The sequence below is a fragment of the Bombyx mandarina genome, chromosome 25, assembly GCF_030267445.1.
Source record: "Bombyx mandarina strain Sakado chromosome 25, ASM3026744v2".
NCBI lineage: Eukaryota > Metazoa > Arthropoda > Insecta > Lepidoptera > Bombycidae > Bombyx > Bombyx mandarina.
The window spans coordinates 2044781-2062509 of record NC_143231.1 but is presented as its reverse complement, the minus strand read 5'-3'; the positions used below and the strand labels follow the sequence as shown (position 1 = coordinate 2062509).

At 39.2% G+C, this 17729-nt stretch overlaps 2 protein-coding genes across 2 annotated transcripts; one reads left to right on the top strand and one right to left on the bottom strand.

The window, feature by feature from the left end:
* Rpp21 (ribonuclease P protein subunit Rpp21) lies at positions 1 to 3874 on the bottom strand. Its single transcript, XM_028185777.2, has 3 exons — positions 2622 to 3874; positions 1421 to 1512; positions 1 to 237 (listed from the first exon to the last, which is right to left on the bottom strand). Exons 1-3 carry the CDS (start codon positions 2676 to 2678, stop codon positions 21 to 23), a joined length of 366 nt encoding a protein of 121 aa, XP_028041578.1. The 5' UTR covers positions 2679 to 3874; the 3' UTR covers positions 1 to 20.
* A 94-nt stretch (positions 3875 to 3968) lies between these two features.
* On the top strand, positions 3969 to 16929 carry PNPase (polyribonucleotide nucleotidyltransferase 1). Its single transcript, XM_089738703.1, has 13 exons — positions 3969 to 4298; positions 4512 to 4717; positions 5255 to 5465; positions 5593 to 5759; positions 6769 to 6925; positions 7495 to 7708; positions 8990 to 9117; positions 9519 to 9709; positions 11512 to 11669; positions 12348 to 12535; positions 13731 to 13854; positions 14949 to 15182; positions 15670 to 16929. Exons 1-13 carry the CDS (start codon positions 4183 to 4185, stop codon positions 15820 to 15822), a joined length of 2247 nt encoding a protein of 748 aa, XP_089594829.1. The 5' UTR covers positions 3969 to 4182; the 3' UTR covers positions 15823 to 16929.
* The last annotated feature ends 800 nt before the right edge of the window (positions 16930 to 17729 follow it).

Sequence of the window (17729 nt, the reverse complement as noted above, 5' to 3'; positions counted from 1 at the left end):
TTATACAATGGTTTCACATATCATTTAATTATTTCAACAACGGCTTCTTCTTTTTCAACCCACACTCTGTGATCTTTATTTTTTTCAGCTGGCAAACCTTTTCTCTCGCCACAGATGTTACATTTCCATTCTATTCTCTTTGATTTATTGTGATTTCTTATTTTCATATTAGTCGATACATTTTCTATGAGGATGCTTCTACACTTTTTGCATATTTGCCTTTTTACCTCTGGGTGTCTGAAACATTTATAAAAAAATATTTCTCAATTTCAATTTTAGTTTAATTTAAGATTTTGTCAATCTCATAATTCGAATCATAATAGTAAAAAACAATTTCAAATCGTCGTGGTTTAAATGCGTACTCGGCACACTGTCACGACTGATTTCTACGAACAAAAATAAACCAGCAAAATTTGTAAATATCTATAATTACAGGTGTAAGTAGTAGGTGTATAGTAAGCCTTTATTGGCAGTCACAGGTCCCGATTTGATGGGTGCGACGGCCGTTACACATTACAATTGAGACATCAACCTTATTTCTTAAAATGTAATGATTATGGCTTCTTTGCGGTGTAAAATATTGGGTCTCAATGTGACGCTTAATACATGATGATGAAATTATATGAGTAACAACCCATTTTAGCTGATTCTACTATGGACAACTACAACACCCCTCCATCCTCTACGACTAGGTAGCACTTCCCTTCTGACCCATAAAAAGTTAATCCGGTAATACTCCAAGTAAGGCATGTGTTTGTTCACCTGTCTGGTATTAAGTGGTTACCACTGCCCATTTACATTACAAAATGAATACTACCACCACCCTCCTTGAGACAATACGTTAATGCCTCTTTTTATATTTTACAACAGCTATTTCACCCAAGAAGCCTGAGTGCATGAACACTTCGCAATAGACAAGAAAATGGTACAAACACTTGCAGACGTCTACCCTACCACCGATAATTACACTTTTAAATCCTTTATTCTTTCTTTATTCTTTATTGTACACACAGTTAATATTACAATAATTGCGTAAGATATAAAAAATGGCGAGCTTAACTCAACAATTGAGTTTTCTACCAGCTAACCGTTCTTAACGAAGGAAAGCTTTAAATGAGTGGGTAGAAGAATACAATCTAAACAATTTACAATCTAGACAAGAACTTAATAAAAATAAAAATAAAACACTAATACATAATATATTAGACTACATATATATATATACACACATAAATAACGTAAACATATACATACACGTACATATATAATGAAATACATTTGTATATTATACTTGGATATGTGGATATTATTTTAATCGTTACATCAACTCAAAGAACACTACGTACTTTTTTGGAAGGACAGTTTTTAAACTTATTGCTTAGATTGTGATTTTAAAATAATTGAAAAATTTTAGACTTACATTTTGAGGACATTCTTTTTGGCTATATTTACTACAAGATTCCCGTAATATGAAGATAGTATTGTGTTCTTGGAAGCCATCGCTTTACTTATCTAAAAAAAATGTATATATCTCAATTAGTATATAATAATATGTTACTTGGTTACATGAGGAAAAACACAAAAAAAGTCAGAGTCCTGTGTATCATTCAGTAAGTTGTGATAGCCATGTTCACGGTCCACTTGATTTTTAACAGAAACTGAAGCTCATAGACACTACAATAATAATGCCACACTATCCAGCTTGAGATATAGATTAGTCTCACTGCACAGCTAACTACCATACAAGCTGGAATATATGATTAGTTCATAGCCGAAATTGACAGGATGTCGGTGTCTCTATGTACACCAAGACTATTCGCAACATACCTGATACCCTGCTATTTGTAAATACTAAAAATACCTCCTACCCAAAACAAATTTAATATTTCTGTCTCTTTCAAACTTATACACACACAAATAGTATAAACTAATGTGATAATTAGTTTAATAATAGACTCTAAATTTACAAGTCAAAACAGTTTTGTTTTATTTTTTTCTACCTATTCTATTAACCTCGATGGCTATACTAGATTCAGTGAATTAGTAGGTGAGCTCACATGTCTCAAACCTCTCAACTAAAGACTAAGTACCTAAAAGCACCATTAGTGGATCAGGAGGATCCCAAATGACGTGTTTAGGTTGACGTCGACTGTTTACTATTCGGTCTGCAGGATCGGGAATGTCACAACAGCTGTGGTGGCCAGGACACTAGCAAAAAATTTATGATAAAGAGAATGAAGGCAGCTTAGATCCTGGACCTTAGACAAATGGGTAAGGCATGATTCTGGCATACAAAAGCTAGAAGTAGAGCAAAATGGAAAGAAGCTGAAACAATGGATTTTAATGACATGAAGGTATTGAATCAAGTTGAGACTTGGTTGAGACAAGGTTGATAGTCACATTTAAACTTCGTAACTTCTACATCCTGGCTGAGCCCGTGCTCGCCCACCTGTTCTGGTGAAACTGGAAAGACCTTGGGGACACCGGTAAAATCTCCTTCCCAAAAAAAAAAAACAGCGCCCCGTCCTAGGCTAACAAAAAAATCGATTTCACTTAAGTGGTGTAAATTTAGAATTTGAAATTATTTCGGATTATTTCAATATGTAGGTGTACATACTTACTTGATATAAATAATTGATTCGTTGAAAAGCATCGTTTCCCTGTATTTTTTGTCGCATTTTATTTTATTTTAAAATTAATATAATTATGTTGTTTTCTGTTCTTATTACCATATGATTTTATCCGTGGATTTGATGAAAATTTAAGAAAAAATTATTACCTAATCTTTGATTTCAACTTGTTCGTTGGAATTTTCAATCAATTTTTTACACTTTATTGTTTATTAAAACTAAATAAAATTGATCATCGAATCCTAGAACGACTCAGCTGATTGCACTAACAAAACGTCCAGAAACGCAAAAGTAAACTTATAATCCGTAAGCATATTATTTATCTGTGTCAGTCTATCGGATTTTGTTAAGTTCATTATTTTTACCCAAAAACTGATATTTATTCTAAATAGCACAAGCATAATAGTACTTTTAGATAGGTACAAAATGATTTAATAAAAAAATATATTCGAATTTCATTTTTATCAAAAAATCTGTTCAGAACGAAAAGGTCCAGATCAAAACTTAAATGGTAGGTAAAAAAAAGTTATTACGCAAAATGATTTTATTACCAAATATCTTGTATTCAACTAGTCTCAAATGCAATTGGAAGCGACAACAATTGTCTAAAGAAGGAATTATTCGTAACGCAATGCTTATTAAGAACAGGACAAACATTAAACAGAAGCCGTCGCCCTCTCAGTGCTTTTCACCGGTTTTATTCCAAGCATCGGTCACAATTCTTGTCAAACCTGTCGACCGCGACAAAGGAGTCATCATGCAACTTAACCACGGACAGAGCCTACTGAGTTTTTCACTGGATCTTCTCAGTAGGTCGCGATTTCGATCCCTTTGAGATTCACCGGAGCACTGATTTTATTTGAGCTGATGTTTAATGTAGCTATTATAACCTATTGAGGTTATTAACGAGCACTGATATTCCAAAAAAAGAAAAGAAAATGCTTGCAAAGATCATCAGAGATGATTTGATTCTGAATATTGTGACTTAATGTTTGATTGTTTAACTTTAAGATAGATTCTATTATGCTTTAGCTTTACATATTAAGCGTCAAGTATTTGTAATGTACAGAAAAGAAGAAGATTTTTTTAAACTTGAAAATAAGTTCCAAGAATTTAAAAATTTGTCGACCCGCGTCAGCACGTCAAATGCTTGACGAATTTTATTTTATATCCAAAGCGATTATACCTTTAACTATTAAATATCCTTAAAACTGTTTAATCTGTTCGTCCAGACTCCAAGTCAAAAGGTGTTTCAAGCACTGAACACGCACTGAAGTATTAAAGGTCTATAGTTTCAAGACTGTCAACTGTCAAAGAAAATTATCAACATTCAGGCAGTCAAACAACATCAGTCAAAGTTTTTGCTTGCTATTGTCTAATTTAAACTTATTTTTAGTGACTTTCGTTAATTGGCGAACTTTTAATATAGATATTATTATGAAAAGTAAACAAATCATTAAGATTAATTTTTAACTAAAACCATAAATTCTACAGTACGTCGAATATCATAACGGGTGTCCTTTTTGACTCTCAAGATCATATACACAAGAAAATGTTACATAAAAAATGCATATTATTAACAAAATTGAAGACGAAAAGTCGGTATTACTGTAGATTTCTCTCATCACAAGCCAAACTTGGCGTAATTGATATTCCTTTTACTAACGGGTAAGTTTCGAGGTTAGAATATTTAAGGTTATAAATCGGTACATATCAATAAAAATATATAACAATTACAAATCTACCAATTCCTTTTAGAATATACAGTAAACTCAATAATTTTCTTAACTTTGATATAAATAAAAATAGCAATAAAATCTAATTTTATAAAACCGATATAAAAAATTTTTAAGTTATAAAATTAATTCCAAAAATTTTCAGGACCACCTTGAAATTGTCCACGGGCCGTTACGCAAGATTCGCAGATGGAGCATGTGTTGTGTCTCTCGGTAACACAAGCGTGCTATCAACTGTTGTGTCAAAAGCTAAACAAAGTCCCACTTCATTCTTACCACTCTCAGTTGACTATAGACAAAAAGCAGCAGCCGCAGGACGAATTCCTACCAATTTTTTTAGGAGAGAACTGGGTAAGACATGTAACAATCAATCGTCAAACATTTAAGCCAACAGATTTTTAATACGCTGAAGTCAAATAAAATTGGCTCTATCTACTGCATAACCAATATTTTCTTAACTGATCCTGTATAAATTGCATTCATTGGATATAAAATATAATATATGAGCCATTGTATAATAATTGTAATTGAGAATTCAGTTTCATTTTTCAAGGTTTAATACTGCTATTAATGTCTAGACAGCATTGCTGCAAAAACTGACAAAATACGCCAAATAGCAATCTCAACTAATAATCAAGTTCATCTTTTTTTATTCTGTTGATGCTAGTCAGCAGAGGGAAGTTGTAAAATTATTGTTTTTGATGTGTCCAAATTTTCAAGTTTAATGGACCTCTTGAAGTTGGTAAAAATGATGATCAAATATCAGCAAATATACATGCATACAAAAGCATGTCAAAAATGGATAGATTTTATTTTAACTAAACAATTTGCATAAGCAGTAGTTACAAAGAAAAACTACATAATACCAAGACAAATTTATTTTAACAGGTCCATCAGAAAAAGAAATTCTTACTTCACGAGTAATAGATCGTTCTCTACGACCGCTCTTCCCGCATAACTACAACTATGATACACAGATAGTATGCAACATGTTGGCGATGGATGGAACGAATTTGCCTGAAACAGTAGCTATAAATGCGGCAAGTGCAGCACTTGCACTCTCTGATGTGCCGTGGAATGGCCCTGTTGGTGCTGTTCGGTATTAAAATTTTCATAGCTTACATAAATATTAAATTAAGCTTTTCATTAATCTTTAAAGAAATTTAAATTATCATAAGTTTTGTGTAATCTATATATCTGTATCTATCTCATAATTCTTCTTTCAGATTAGGTCAAATTGACAATGAATTAATAATAAATCCAACACGTAAAGAATTGGAGAAGTCTGTTTTGAACTTAATTGTGACAGCTACCAGCAGTAATCTAGTAGTGATGCTGGAAGGTAGCGCCTCTGACATCCTACAGCAGGATCTACTCAAGGCCATCAAATTAGGTATGAATGTAAGTTGATTTTTTAATCAGAATATTTTCTATGCTCCCGTATATAAATAAAAATGTAACTTTTAAATGAGGTGCCTATTCCTCTTAGGATGATTACTATCTCTATATCTATTTTCTAAAATTGTCGCCAGTCACAAATTATTAAAATATTTTTCAATATAGTAATACAATTTGATAAAATTAAGCTGTTATAAACTTGCTGTTTTCATTATATGGCTCATCTGATGGCAGTTGTTAACAGAGCTTATAGATATCATGTGAATGTCACCACCCACCTTGGAACATGGGGTCTAAGTCCCTAATTGTATAGTATAATGGCTTTACTACCTTCAACTTGGAACACATAGCTGTTATGAGGCAGAAGTAGGCTATGTAGTCTTCTTCTTTTTCTTCATCTTATCCCACTAGGTGGGGTCGGCAAAGCTGATTTTTCTCTTCTATTAGCCTCCTCTCTCTCTCTCTCATATCGTCATTCACAAACTCCATCCATGTCTTCTTCGGTCAACCTCTTCCTTCTCTGTCTTGCACTACCATTTTTTTGCATCTTCTCTCTATGCATCATATGTCCATACCGCACTTTTAAAAAAATAGTAGGCAACGGCTTGGCTTTGCCCCTGGCATTGCTGAAGTCCATGGGCAACGGTAACCACTCAGGTGGGCCGTATGCTCGTCTGCCTACGAGGGCAATAAAAAAAAAGTAACCATCCACTCTTTAATTGTTAATTACCGGGGCTACTTTCACACTTCCTTTGATATACTAGTAGGCTATGTAGTATAAGTAGTAATGTGTACTGTTATTACTATCACAAAAACACTTGTCCCTTGTCATACTAATTTCATTATGTATCTAATGAACTTATTATTTAGTTTGGCACAATAGATACTATAGAATATGTAATTACAGTCATTGAATGATTCTGAGGAGACAAGATTTACACAACACACATTGAAAGTGACAACAAAAATGCTCTGAACCAATTTTTTATTTCTATCTCTTTCAGGAACCAAAGAAGCTCAACAAATTGTGAGAGGGATAGAGAAACTGCAGAAGGATCATGGTAAAATGAAAAGAGAATATGAAATTCAACTGCCTCTAGAACAAAACGTTGTTGATACTATCAAAATATTATCTTCTATGAAAATCAGAGAAATATTGAGGTATATTGTTTTAAATTAATTAGGCCTAATTATTCTTGAAATATTATGATTATATTTATGAGGTATTATTATTAACAAATTTAGATCTTTGCCTTTTTTTATTGATTATATGGTTGGAACGAGCTCACAGCCCACCCGGTGTTAAGTGGTTACTGGAGCCCACGTAAATGCGCCACCCACCTTGAGATATATGTTCTGAGATCTCAGTATAGTTACAACGGCTGCCCTACCCTTCAGACCGAAACGCATTACTGCTTCACGGCAGAAATAGGCAGAGTGGTGGTACTCACAAGAGGTCCTACCACCAGTAATTACGAAAATTATAATTTTGCGGGCTTCATTTTTATTACGCGATGTTATTCCTTCACCGTGGAAGTCAATCGTGAACATTAGTTGAGTACGTATTTCATTGAAAAATTGGTACCCGCCTGAGATTCGAAAACCGCTCAACACAAATGTATCGGACGTTTTATCCGTTAGGCCACGACGACTTCAAACGAGTTACATCGTCTTACATCGAGGAGTTTGACAGCATCCACACTGTTGTTCTGAATATATATTTTTTTCAGTGACTTCACCCACGATAAGACGTCCCGGGATAACGCCATATCCGATCTACGACAGACCGTGCTGAACCAGTTCCGGGACACGAACATAGACGTGACCCGTCTCCAGGACTGCTTCAACGAGAACCTCAAGCAGATATTCCGCGAGATGATCTTCGAGACTGACACGAGATGCGACGGCCGGCATCTTGATCAGCTCAGAGATATTAGCTGCCAGGTAAGAAGTGGATGCTACATAAAATATTTTTACAGAGACACCATCATGTATTATAGGTTAGGTTCCGTGAAATTACTGAAACTTTTAATCTACTTGTCTGTGTAACGCAATTATCTACATTAGCTGAAACATTTTGAATGTGATCCTAAAATAATTATTTTTTACCTGTGAATTCGTTCATTCATTTATATATACATAATTTAAAAAGTCAATATTAATAAATAGTTTGGATACTTTTTCAGTTAAACAATTATTTAAGTTTCGTAACAACTCTTAACTAACTCTTTACATCTTTATAAAAAAAATAAAAAAATTTCACCCTGACTACATTCAACTTTATAAATAAGCAAAGACTCAACAAAGAATACAATGTATACAGAAAGGTTTGCCACGAATGATGTTGTGTTGGGTCGTAAGGCAGTATTAAAAATTCATGATTTAAAATGATAATTTCACCAAAAGAATGATTGGATTTCCTTTACTTAAATTATTATCTGTTAAAAGTAGTTTTTCCAGGTCTGTCAGTGTAATTGCAGGTGTCTGTCATCTGTCAGATCTAGTTATTCGAAGGGACTTTTTGGCGGGAACGCGAGAAGTGAAGCTGTGTAATTTGTTTTATTTTGTCTATTTAGTGTTTCTTTAATTTCGGGTTTAAATGTGTAATACTGGTGGTTTATTAACTGTTTAGTATCTGTGAAAGTGCACAAATGTGGGAAAATTAAACAGAGCCGCTGGACGTAACTTCTCAGGATCCTCCAAAAAGTCCATGCAAAAAGTCTCAGTAACTGACCACCATTTTACTAAGATTATATTTTATCCCATATCATCTCATCTCATTTCATTTAATTTCACTCCATCTTATAATCTATCTATATCTATCTTCTATCTATATATATAAAAATGAATTGCTGTTCGTTAGTCTCGCTAAAACTCGAGAACGGCTGGACCGATTTTGCTAATTTTGGTCTTGAATTATTTGTGGAAGTCCAGAGAAGGTTTAAAAGGTAAAAAATATGAAAATGCTCGGAATTAAATAAAAATAACAATTTTGTTTTCCCTTTGATGTGTCCCCCGTCGGACGGATTCCTTTTCTTTGTTTTGTTTTAAGTTTATTTTATACAAAAATTTAGGTCTTTTATTTATCGATTGAGGCACTACGAAGTCTGCCGGGTCAGCTAGTTTTTCATAAAAATAAGAATATAAATTAAAATAAGACATGACTTAAAGGGCTTCATAAGGTCATAAAACAAAAGTTATTCCAAGTGTGTGTTGCGGTCGCAGGTGTCGCTGTACGAGCCGCTCCATGGCAGCGCGGTGTTCCAGCGCGGACAGACGCAGGTGCTGTGCACCGTCGCCTTCGACTCGCCCGACAGTGCGCTCAGGGTGGACACGCTCACCATGCTCACCAGGTGCTCACGCTGACCACGACACATGCGCTCCAACCGCAGATCTGTCCTGCGATAAGAAAGCACAGACAGATTTTGTTTCAATCACTTAATACGAAAATGGTTTTTTTTTTTATTGCTTAGATAGGTGGACGAGCTCACAGCCCACCAGGTGTTAAGTGGTTACTGGAGCCCATAGACATCTACAAAGTAAATGCGCCACCCACCTTGAGATACAAGTTCTAAGGTCTCAAGTATAGTTACAACGGCTGCCCCGCCCTTCAAACCGAAACGCATTACTGCTTCACGGCTGAAACAGGCAGGGCGGTGATACCTACCAGCGCGGACTCACAAGAGGTCGTACCACTAGTAAAGCATTGTAAAGTAAACCATAAATTGATTATAATATAAAAAATTGTGAACAGCGGAATCAAAGAGAAAAGTTTCTTCCTGCACTACGAATTCCCGCCATACGCGACCGGCGAGGTGGGTCGCACCGGAGCCCCAGGGCGCCGCGAGGCCGGCCACGGAGCCCTGGCCGAGCGGGGGCTGCTGCCCGTCGTGCCGCAACTACCCTACACCGTCAGACTTACAGCTGAAGTCTTAGAATCGAATGGTATTCCATCCAATACGTCCTCGTTTTCACAACCAGTTCAGTCCCGTTCTTTTTATTAGATTAGTGTGAAAAAAAAAAAAAAAAAAAACGCTTTTATAGAAAATCCAACAAAAAAATAGAAAAATAAATTTTAATAAATTTGAATTAAAAAAGAAAAAACAAAGAATAAGAAAAAATGATTTTATTCTAAAAAAGCGTGGGGTGCTTTTCAGGATATTATCAAAATAACCCTTCTACTCATTATCTGTTCATAAAATTTAAATGTAACTACTGATATAGTAACCGGCAAACTTCGTGAGCAAATGACCTTGACTGCGCAGAACCGAATTTTGGATCACTTTGGTGGTGAGGGTGAGGCGCGACGGCAGGGGAAATCGTATCGAGCGCGCTATTGGTAGATCAGTCGAACCTTGCGTCCCGCACCGCGCCCTCATTCCGCTTGCTCCCAAAAGTACGCTTGCGTACAGTGGAAAGTCTATCGTTATTAATCGTTAAGTTATTTGTTATAATTACTTGTGGACTTTGTTACCATTGCTATTTGTTGAGTGTTTGTTGATTTTTTATAAAAAATACACTATGCCGCGACAAACTGGTGTAGTATTCAAAAGAAAGGGTAGAAAAATTGTGTACGACGTATATTGCTTCATTATAAAACAGGAGAAGAATGATATGGAAAAAGTAAAACAGACTTCGGAAGCAAGAAAAACATCAGTGAGTACTGCTAGGTGCATTATTAACGAAGCTAAAGACTCTGGCTTGCTCGCCGTGTTTCGGACTCCGGGTAAGAAAAGATCAGCGAAGAAGAAAGTTACCGGAATGGATAGTTTCGTTCAATCTGTAATAAAAAGATGTAATCATAATAACAAGCAGCGAAACTCCGTATCGTAGAGAAAGGCTTCGAAAAATTTTAAGAAGATATAAATTTTAATGGCTCGGAATGAAGAATGATGGAAAAAAAAAAACATAAAGTAATCGGAAGCTGGTAATTGAAAAAAGTAACATTCGATTACTACGAATCGAATATCTTCAAAAAATAATTAATTATAGACAAAAAAGAAGACCGAACCGACCGAGTTGTAAACTACACCGATGAGCCCTATGTCGACTCATCACGATGATAGCGACTCGGGTGATGAAAACAGTGATGAGAAGATGGTCATGATTATGATAACGAAAAAAAAATTACAAATACCAGCTTCGCTTCAATTGAACCAAGACCTGGCAACAGCTCTAGTTTTGACTAAATAGAAGGAATATCTATTTTACCCCAAGATTAAATTATTACAATTATTAACCTATATTAAATACATAATATGTTGATTTTAATAATTTAATAGCATTATGACGCAGAGTAAATATTGTTTTTGCACGTGAGTGTACCATGCGCGAACTTACCCCCACTACGTCGACAAATGCTCAAGAAGTTTGCCGGCTATTATACCATGCACCCGACGCTTTTTTTTACAATAAAATAATTTTTCTTACACTATTTTTATTTAAAATTAATAAAAAAAATATTCTATTTTTTAGTTGGATTTTCTATAGAAGCGCCATTTTATTATAGTTTTTTTTAAACTATTATTTATTTTTCATTATTTAGTTGAATTTTAATTTTTCAATTTTTTTTTTATTTTTTTTTTTATTGAATTTTCATAGGTCCCTAATAAATATACCAAATTTCGAGTAAATCCGACCTTTTGAAGGGGCTCAAAATCATGTTCAAAGATTCCGTAACAAACATACATACATACATACGTTTGAAGCTAATAAAAGCGTATTAAAAACGTGTTCTTGTACCCCAGGATCGAGTTCGATGGCGTCGGTGTGCGGGGGGTCGCTGGCCCTCATGGACGCGGGGGTGCCGCTGGGGGGGCCGGCCGCGGGGGTCGCCGTGGGGCTCGTCTCTAAAGCCGACGAGAACGGTCACATGGCCGACTACAGGATACTCACTGATTTGTTAGTGAGTCTCACTTTTGTTTGATTACTAACGGGAGTGACGGCTTCAGAAAACAAAAACAAAAAAAAAAGATTAATAAAGATTAAGTGACGTAATGAAGTCAGGTGACGCGCGGGGTCACTGACCTCGGCCGGCTGTCTCGCTTCAAACGACATGTAATTTTAGAAACTTAGTTTTTTTTTTCTTCGCTTATTACATACATACCATTGTAAATATGTCGTAGAATAAATATTGGGCTAAAAGAATCGAACCTACGCGCCTATTGCTAATAAAGGAGAGAACCAATTAATTAATTTAATTGTAATTGTATATATTTCGGCCGCCCATAGTCACGCGTAATGATTAAAATTAATTGGCGAAGTATAAAAACTAGATTTGACTGTTTCTGCTAATTCGTATAAAAACCTACCTTATTGCTTCGGTGTCCTCAATACGTCGTGACCACCTCCTCCTCGCAACAAGAGTTTATTGCGGACCATTCTTTGCCTCTATCTGCCGCCGAGTGTAGAGCATCGTGAACTGTGGTGTCGAGGGTAGTACGGATCTGGTCTGTCCAACGTGTCGGGCCTCTACCTCGTGGTCTTCTTCCGTCTACCTTGCCAGTCACCATTAGCTTCTCCAAGTTAAAAAACCTAAGGTACGATACTATTAAAAAACAGGAGTTAAATCAACATTCCTCAGGGCATAGAAGACTACATGGGCGATATGGACTTCAAAGTGGCCGGCACGAAGAAGGGCATCACGGCGCTGCAGGCGGACATCAAGCTGGCCGGCCTGCCGCTCCGCGTCGTCATGGAGGCCGTGCAGCGGGCTTGCGACGCCAAGGCCAAGATCATCGACATCATGAACCAATGCCTTGACGCACCCAGGTCAGCGGGGCACGACGCACCCAGCGCTGCGGGGCACGACTCACACCGGGCACGAAGCTCACCCGGTGCGGGGCACGACGCCCAACCGGTGCGGGGCACGACGCCCAACCGGTGCGGGGCACGACGCTCACCCAGTGCGGGGCACGACGCTAAACCGGTGCGGGGCACGACGCTCCACCTGTGCGGGGCACGACGCTCCATCAGTGCGGGGCACGACGCCCAACCGGTGCGGGGCACGCCGCTCCAGCGGTGCGGGGCACGACGCTCACCCGGGGCGGGGCACGACGCTCGACCGGTGCGGGGCACGACGCCCAATCGGTGCGGGGCACGACGCTCACCCGGTGCGGGGCACGACGACCAACCGGTGCGGGGCACGACGCCCTACCGATGCGGGGCACGACGCCGAACCGGTGCGGGGCACGACGCCCAACCGGTGCGGGGCACGACGCTCCACCTGTGCGGGGCACGACGCCTAACCGGTGCGGGGCACGACGCTCCACCGGTGCGGGCACGACGCCCGACCGGTGCGGGGCACGACGCCCAATCGGTGCGGGGCACGACGCTCACCCGGTGCGTGGCACAACGCCCAACCGGTGCGGGGCACGACGCCCTACCGGTGCGGGGCACGACGCCGAACCGGTGCGGTGCACGACGCCGAACCGGTGCGGGGCACGACGCCCAACCGGTGCGGGGCACGACGCTCCACCGGTGCGGGCACGACGCCCGACCGGTGCGGGGCACGACGCTCCACCGGTGCGGGGCACGACGCCGAACCGGTGCGGGGCACGACGCCCTACCGGTGCGGGGCACGACGCTCCACCGGTGCGGGGCACGACGCCGAACCGGTGCGGGGCACGACGCCCTACCGGTGCGGGGCACGACGCTCCACCGGTGCGGGGCACGACGCTCAGCCGGTGCGGAGCACGCCGCCCTACCGGTGCGGGGCACGACGCTCCACCGGTGCGGAGCACGCCGCTGACCCGGCGCGGGGCACGACCCTCCACCGGTGCGGAGCATGACGCTCACCCGGGGTGGGGCATGAAGCTCACCGGGTGCGGGGCACAATCCTCCCCCGATACAGGGCACGATGTTTCCCGGAGACGGGGCACGACGCTCCCACGACTTTCTAGCTTAGCTTACTTAGCTCATATTCATTCATTCAACACAAAATGTAATCAAATGATTTCGTTAGCAGACAAGGATTAAAAGAGAACATGCCAGTGATTGAAGAGATCGAAGTGGAAGCTCACAAGCGGCCCAAGCTCCTCGGGCTCGGCGGCTCCAACTTGAAGAAGCTTTACGTTGAGACCGGCGTGCAGGTAAGTCGTCGTGGCCTAACGGATAAGACGTCCGGTGCATTCGTGTTGAGCGATGCACCGGTGTTCGAATCCCGCAGGCGGGTACCAATTTTTCTAATGATATACGTACTTAACAAATGTTCACGATTGACTTGCACGGTGAAGGAGTTACATCGTGCAATAAAAATGAAACCCGCAAAATTATAATTTGCCTAAGGACTAAAATCCTTTTTTTATTTCACGAGACGTATCACGGTCTACTTAATATTTTTAGTTGGTTCAAGAGCCCATACAATAAAATTACGACTTCGGTCTCGTGTCGCAAGTTGCGCGTGCCCAAGTCCCACCCCACCCACACTCCTTTTTTTTTTTTTTTATTGCTTAGATGCGTGGACGAGCTCACAGCCCACCTGGTATTAAGTGGTTACTGGAGCCCATATACATCTACAACGTAAATGCGCCACCCACCTTGAGATATAGGTTCTAAGGTCTCAGTATGGTTACAACGGCTGCCCCACCCTTCAAACCGAAACGCATTACTGCTTCACGGCAGAAATAGGCAAGGCGGTGGTACCTAGCCATGCGGACTCACAAAGGTCCTACCACCACTAATTACGCAAATTATAATTTTGCGGTATTGATTTTTATTACACGATGTTATTCCTTCACCGTGGAAGTCAATCGTGAACATTTGTTAAGTACGTATTTCATTAGAAAAATTGGTACCCGCCTGCGGGATTCGAACACTGTTCCATCGCTGCACACGAATGCACCGGACGTCTTATCTTTTAACTAAAACGAACTATCCTTTAACTAGCGTCCGAACTAAAAATACACACGTCCGCAGGCGCTTTCGCGACAGTAGTTTCACGTCGCGTCTACACTATGAAATTAGTTGCATGACACTAATTTCACCAAAAAATCGCGCAGGGCACGAAACTTATTTGCATTCATGAAATTAATGCATGCATTACGAAAGTATTAAAAATTACACGTGAAACTGTTGGTAAAACTAATGTCACGAAATTAATTTCATGCCACTAATTTCGTAATGTAAATTCGCTCTTAGGCCACGACGACTACCGATCCCTGATGATCTGATATTCTTCCTGCAGGTGACGCCTGTGGACGAGACTAAGTACAGCGTGTTCGCGCCCTCCCAGCCCGCCATGGACGAGGCCCGCTCGCGCATGGCGGCCTGGCTCGCCTCCGAGCGGACCCCAGAGCTGGAGTTCGGGGCCATATACAAGGCCAGAGTGGTCGAGGTCCGGGACATCGGCGTGCTGGTCACGCTATACCCGGGAATGAGTCCGGCTTTAGTGCACAACACGCAGTTGGACCACAGGAAGGTGAGGGTATTTTTAAATTCGCTTTTATTAGCTTCAGAAGTATGTACGTTAGTATGTAACAGAATCTTTGAACATGATTTTGACCCCCGTCAAAACGTTGGATTAACTCGAAATTTGGTATACCTATTAAGGACCAATGACAATTTAATATTAAAAATAAAATTGAAAAAATTGAAATTCAACCAAAAATTGAAAAATAAATAATAGTTTAAAAAAACTAACAAAATACGATTTTATAGAAAATCCAACTAAAAAATAGAAAATAAATTTTAATAAATTAGAATTAAAAATAGTGTAAAAAAAGCGTGGGTGCATGGTATCAGTAGTTATAAATATTCACTCACTACAATAAATAATGTCTCAACAAATCTGTCGCTTAGATAGTTGTAACGTTTAAGTCGCGGCGTGAACATGTCTGGAGGTCGTATTCGAGAAACTTCCACGAATAATCTATGCTTTAGTAAAATAATTTTATTCCCACCCTCAGATAATGCACCCCTCGGTTCTGGGGCTGGAAGTCGGCTCGGAGATCCAGGTGAAGTACTTCGGGCGGGACCCCGTGTCGGGGCAGGTCCGCTTGTCCAAGAAAGTGCTATCGTCGCCGCCGCCCGCCGTCGTCAGGAATTTGGATAAAAGTTAGATCAGACTAGATTTTAAAGGAGTTTTGTGCCTAAAATGTGTCCGATATAGTGTTGTTCGCGAAATTTATCATATGTTCCTGTAAATATAAAGTTTATTGCTATTATTGTATCGGAAACAAAGAATCGAGGCTACCTTACATTGAAGAGATTTTACCCTCATTTTAACTTGCAATTTCAAAGACCAAACAAACAAAGTGGTGGTTGTGAAGGAACACGCGTGATCATCATGAATCATCATAAAAATTTTGTAACACGCGAATTTTTTTGACGCAATGTAACGGAAATTAAATTAGGACGCGCGAGGTCAACGAACCACGATGACGTGATTAAGAGCGTGACTGTTCGCAGTACATTGCCGCTCCTCAAATATTGATAACAAATTTCTACATTAAAATGAGTAATCTGTTATACGGACGTTCGTAATTTCGTCACGCACCAAAAATGCACCAACTTTTTTGAGAGGCGTCAAGGAAGTGCAACTTCTAGAATGTATGACAATTTATGCTCATTATTTATCCTTGGAAGCTGAAATTATTTAATTAATATGGGCACTCTAACCTTGTACAGTTGTACACCCCTGACTTGAAATAAATGAAGCCTCGGCAAATAAATATCGTTCTTAAATTGAAACAACCGTGCCTACAGTATGAAATTGAATTTAGTTATGTCAACTTCTGCTTACTCTTAAAAATCTCAAATGTTGTCCTTATGTTTTAAGAGTAAAACTTGTGGGGCCGTCCCTACCTCAATACCTGAAGCTTGGACCGAACCTGAATGATGCCTCAAAGGACTCAAAGACGACACACACGCTGTGATATCTATGGACATATTGACTCTTGTATCGGTTATTGTTGAACTTAGCCGCCTACGTCATACGTAGGCATATAGTCCTTATGCATATCTTCAGTCCAGTTTGTTTGTACAGACGTCGCTGCTGTGGTCCATTGACTGTACATCTTTGAACGATACGATTTTGTAGCTATATGTATATTTAATGTTTATGAATATTTATATAAGTTGAATATTTCTGTTAGCCACTTAATTATTATTTTAAATGTTAGTTGTTAAATTTCGACTCCAAATTATATGTATTATTTTACGTTTAATACGAATGTTGTTTTATTTATTTGTTGTAATGTTTGTCCGGTGTGGGAATCGAACCCGCGATCCATAGCGCAACAGTCAGAGACTACGGCACCAACGTGTCGATCAAAGTAAAAACAAGTGGTTTATATTCTATTACCCCTTCCTCAGTCAGCTCTTCTTATTACTTATTTTCAATCCACAGATATATCGGATTCGACTAATTTATTGTAATTATGTGTCCTTTTTGAATTATTTTAAAAACAAAAAGAAAAAAAATGATTCGTTAATTATTTTTATGGATTTTATAACCTGGTAACTAAGACCTTTAAGCCATGTCTTATTTTAATTAATTTTCTTTTTTTTTATCCAAGTGCCGTGTGCAAAGCCAGTTAAACCACGCCCCCTGCAACATGTCGCCGGCGCATCTTATTTGTCGAAGTGGTAAAAACACAAGATCTTTGATCTATTGTTCTTCGCTCTCTCTTCCACTCAAGAGCCAGACCCAAACTCTTCGATCAACAATAGTAACTAGATTTCGGGTCGGTGCATAAAATCCGTCTCGTCAAATAACAGCGCACTTGAAATGTGAGCTCTTATTTTGTTTAGTTCACTTCAAACACAGCCAATGTCAACCCGTCTCACAATACCGCAGTGTGTATTCAAAAGTTGCAAAAATAAGGCCCGAAAAAGCAATTTAACGGCCGGAGTATCTCACTTTCGGTAAGTACATGAAGTATAAACTATATCGTAAGCTTTAAACTTATAAATAATATTAAATTTTGAACAAAATTACCGATTTTTAACCACCGCTACAAATGTT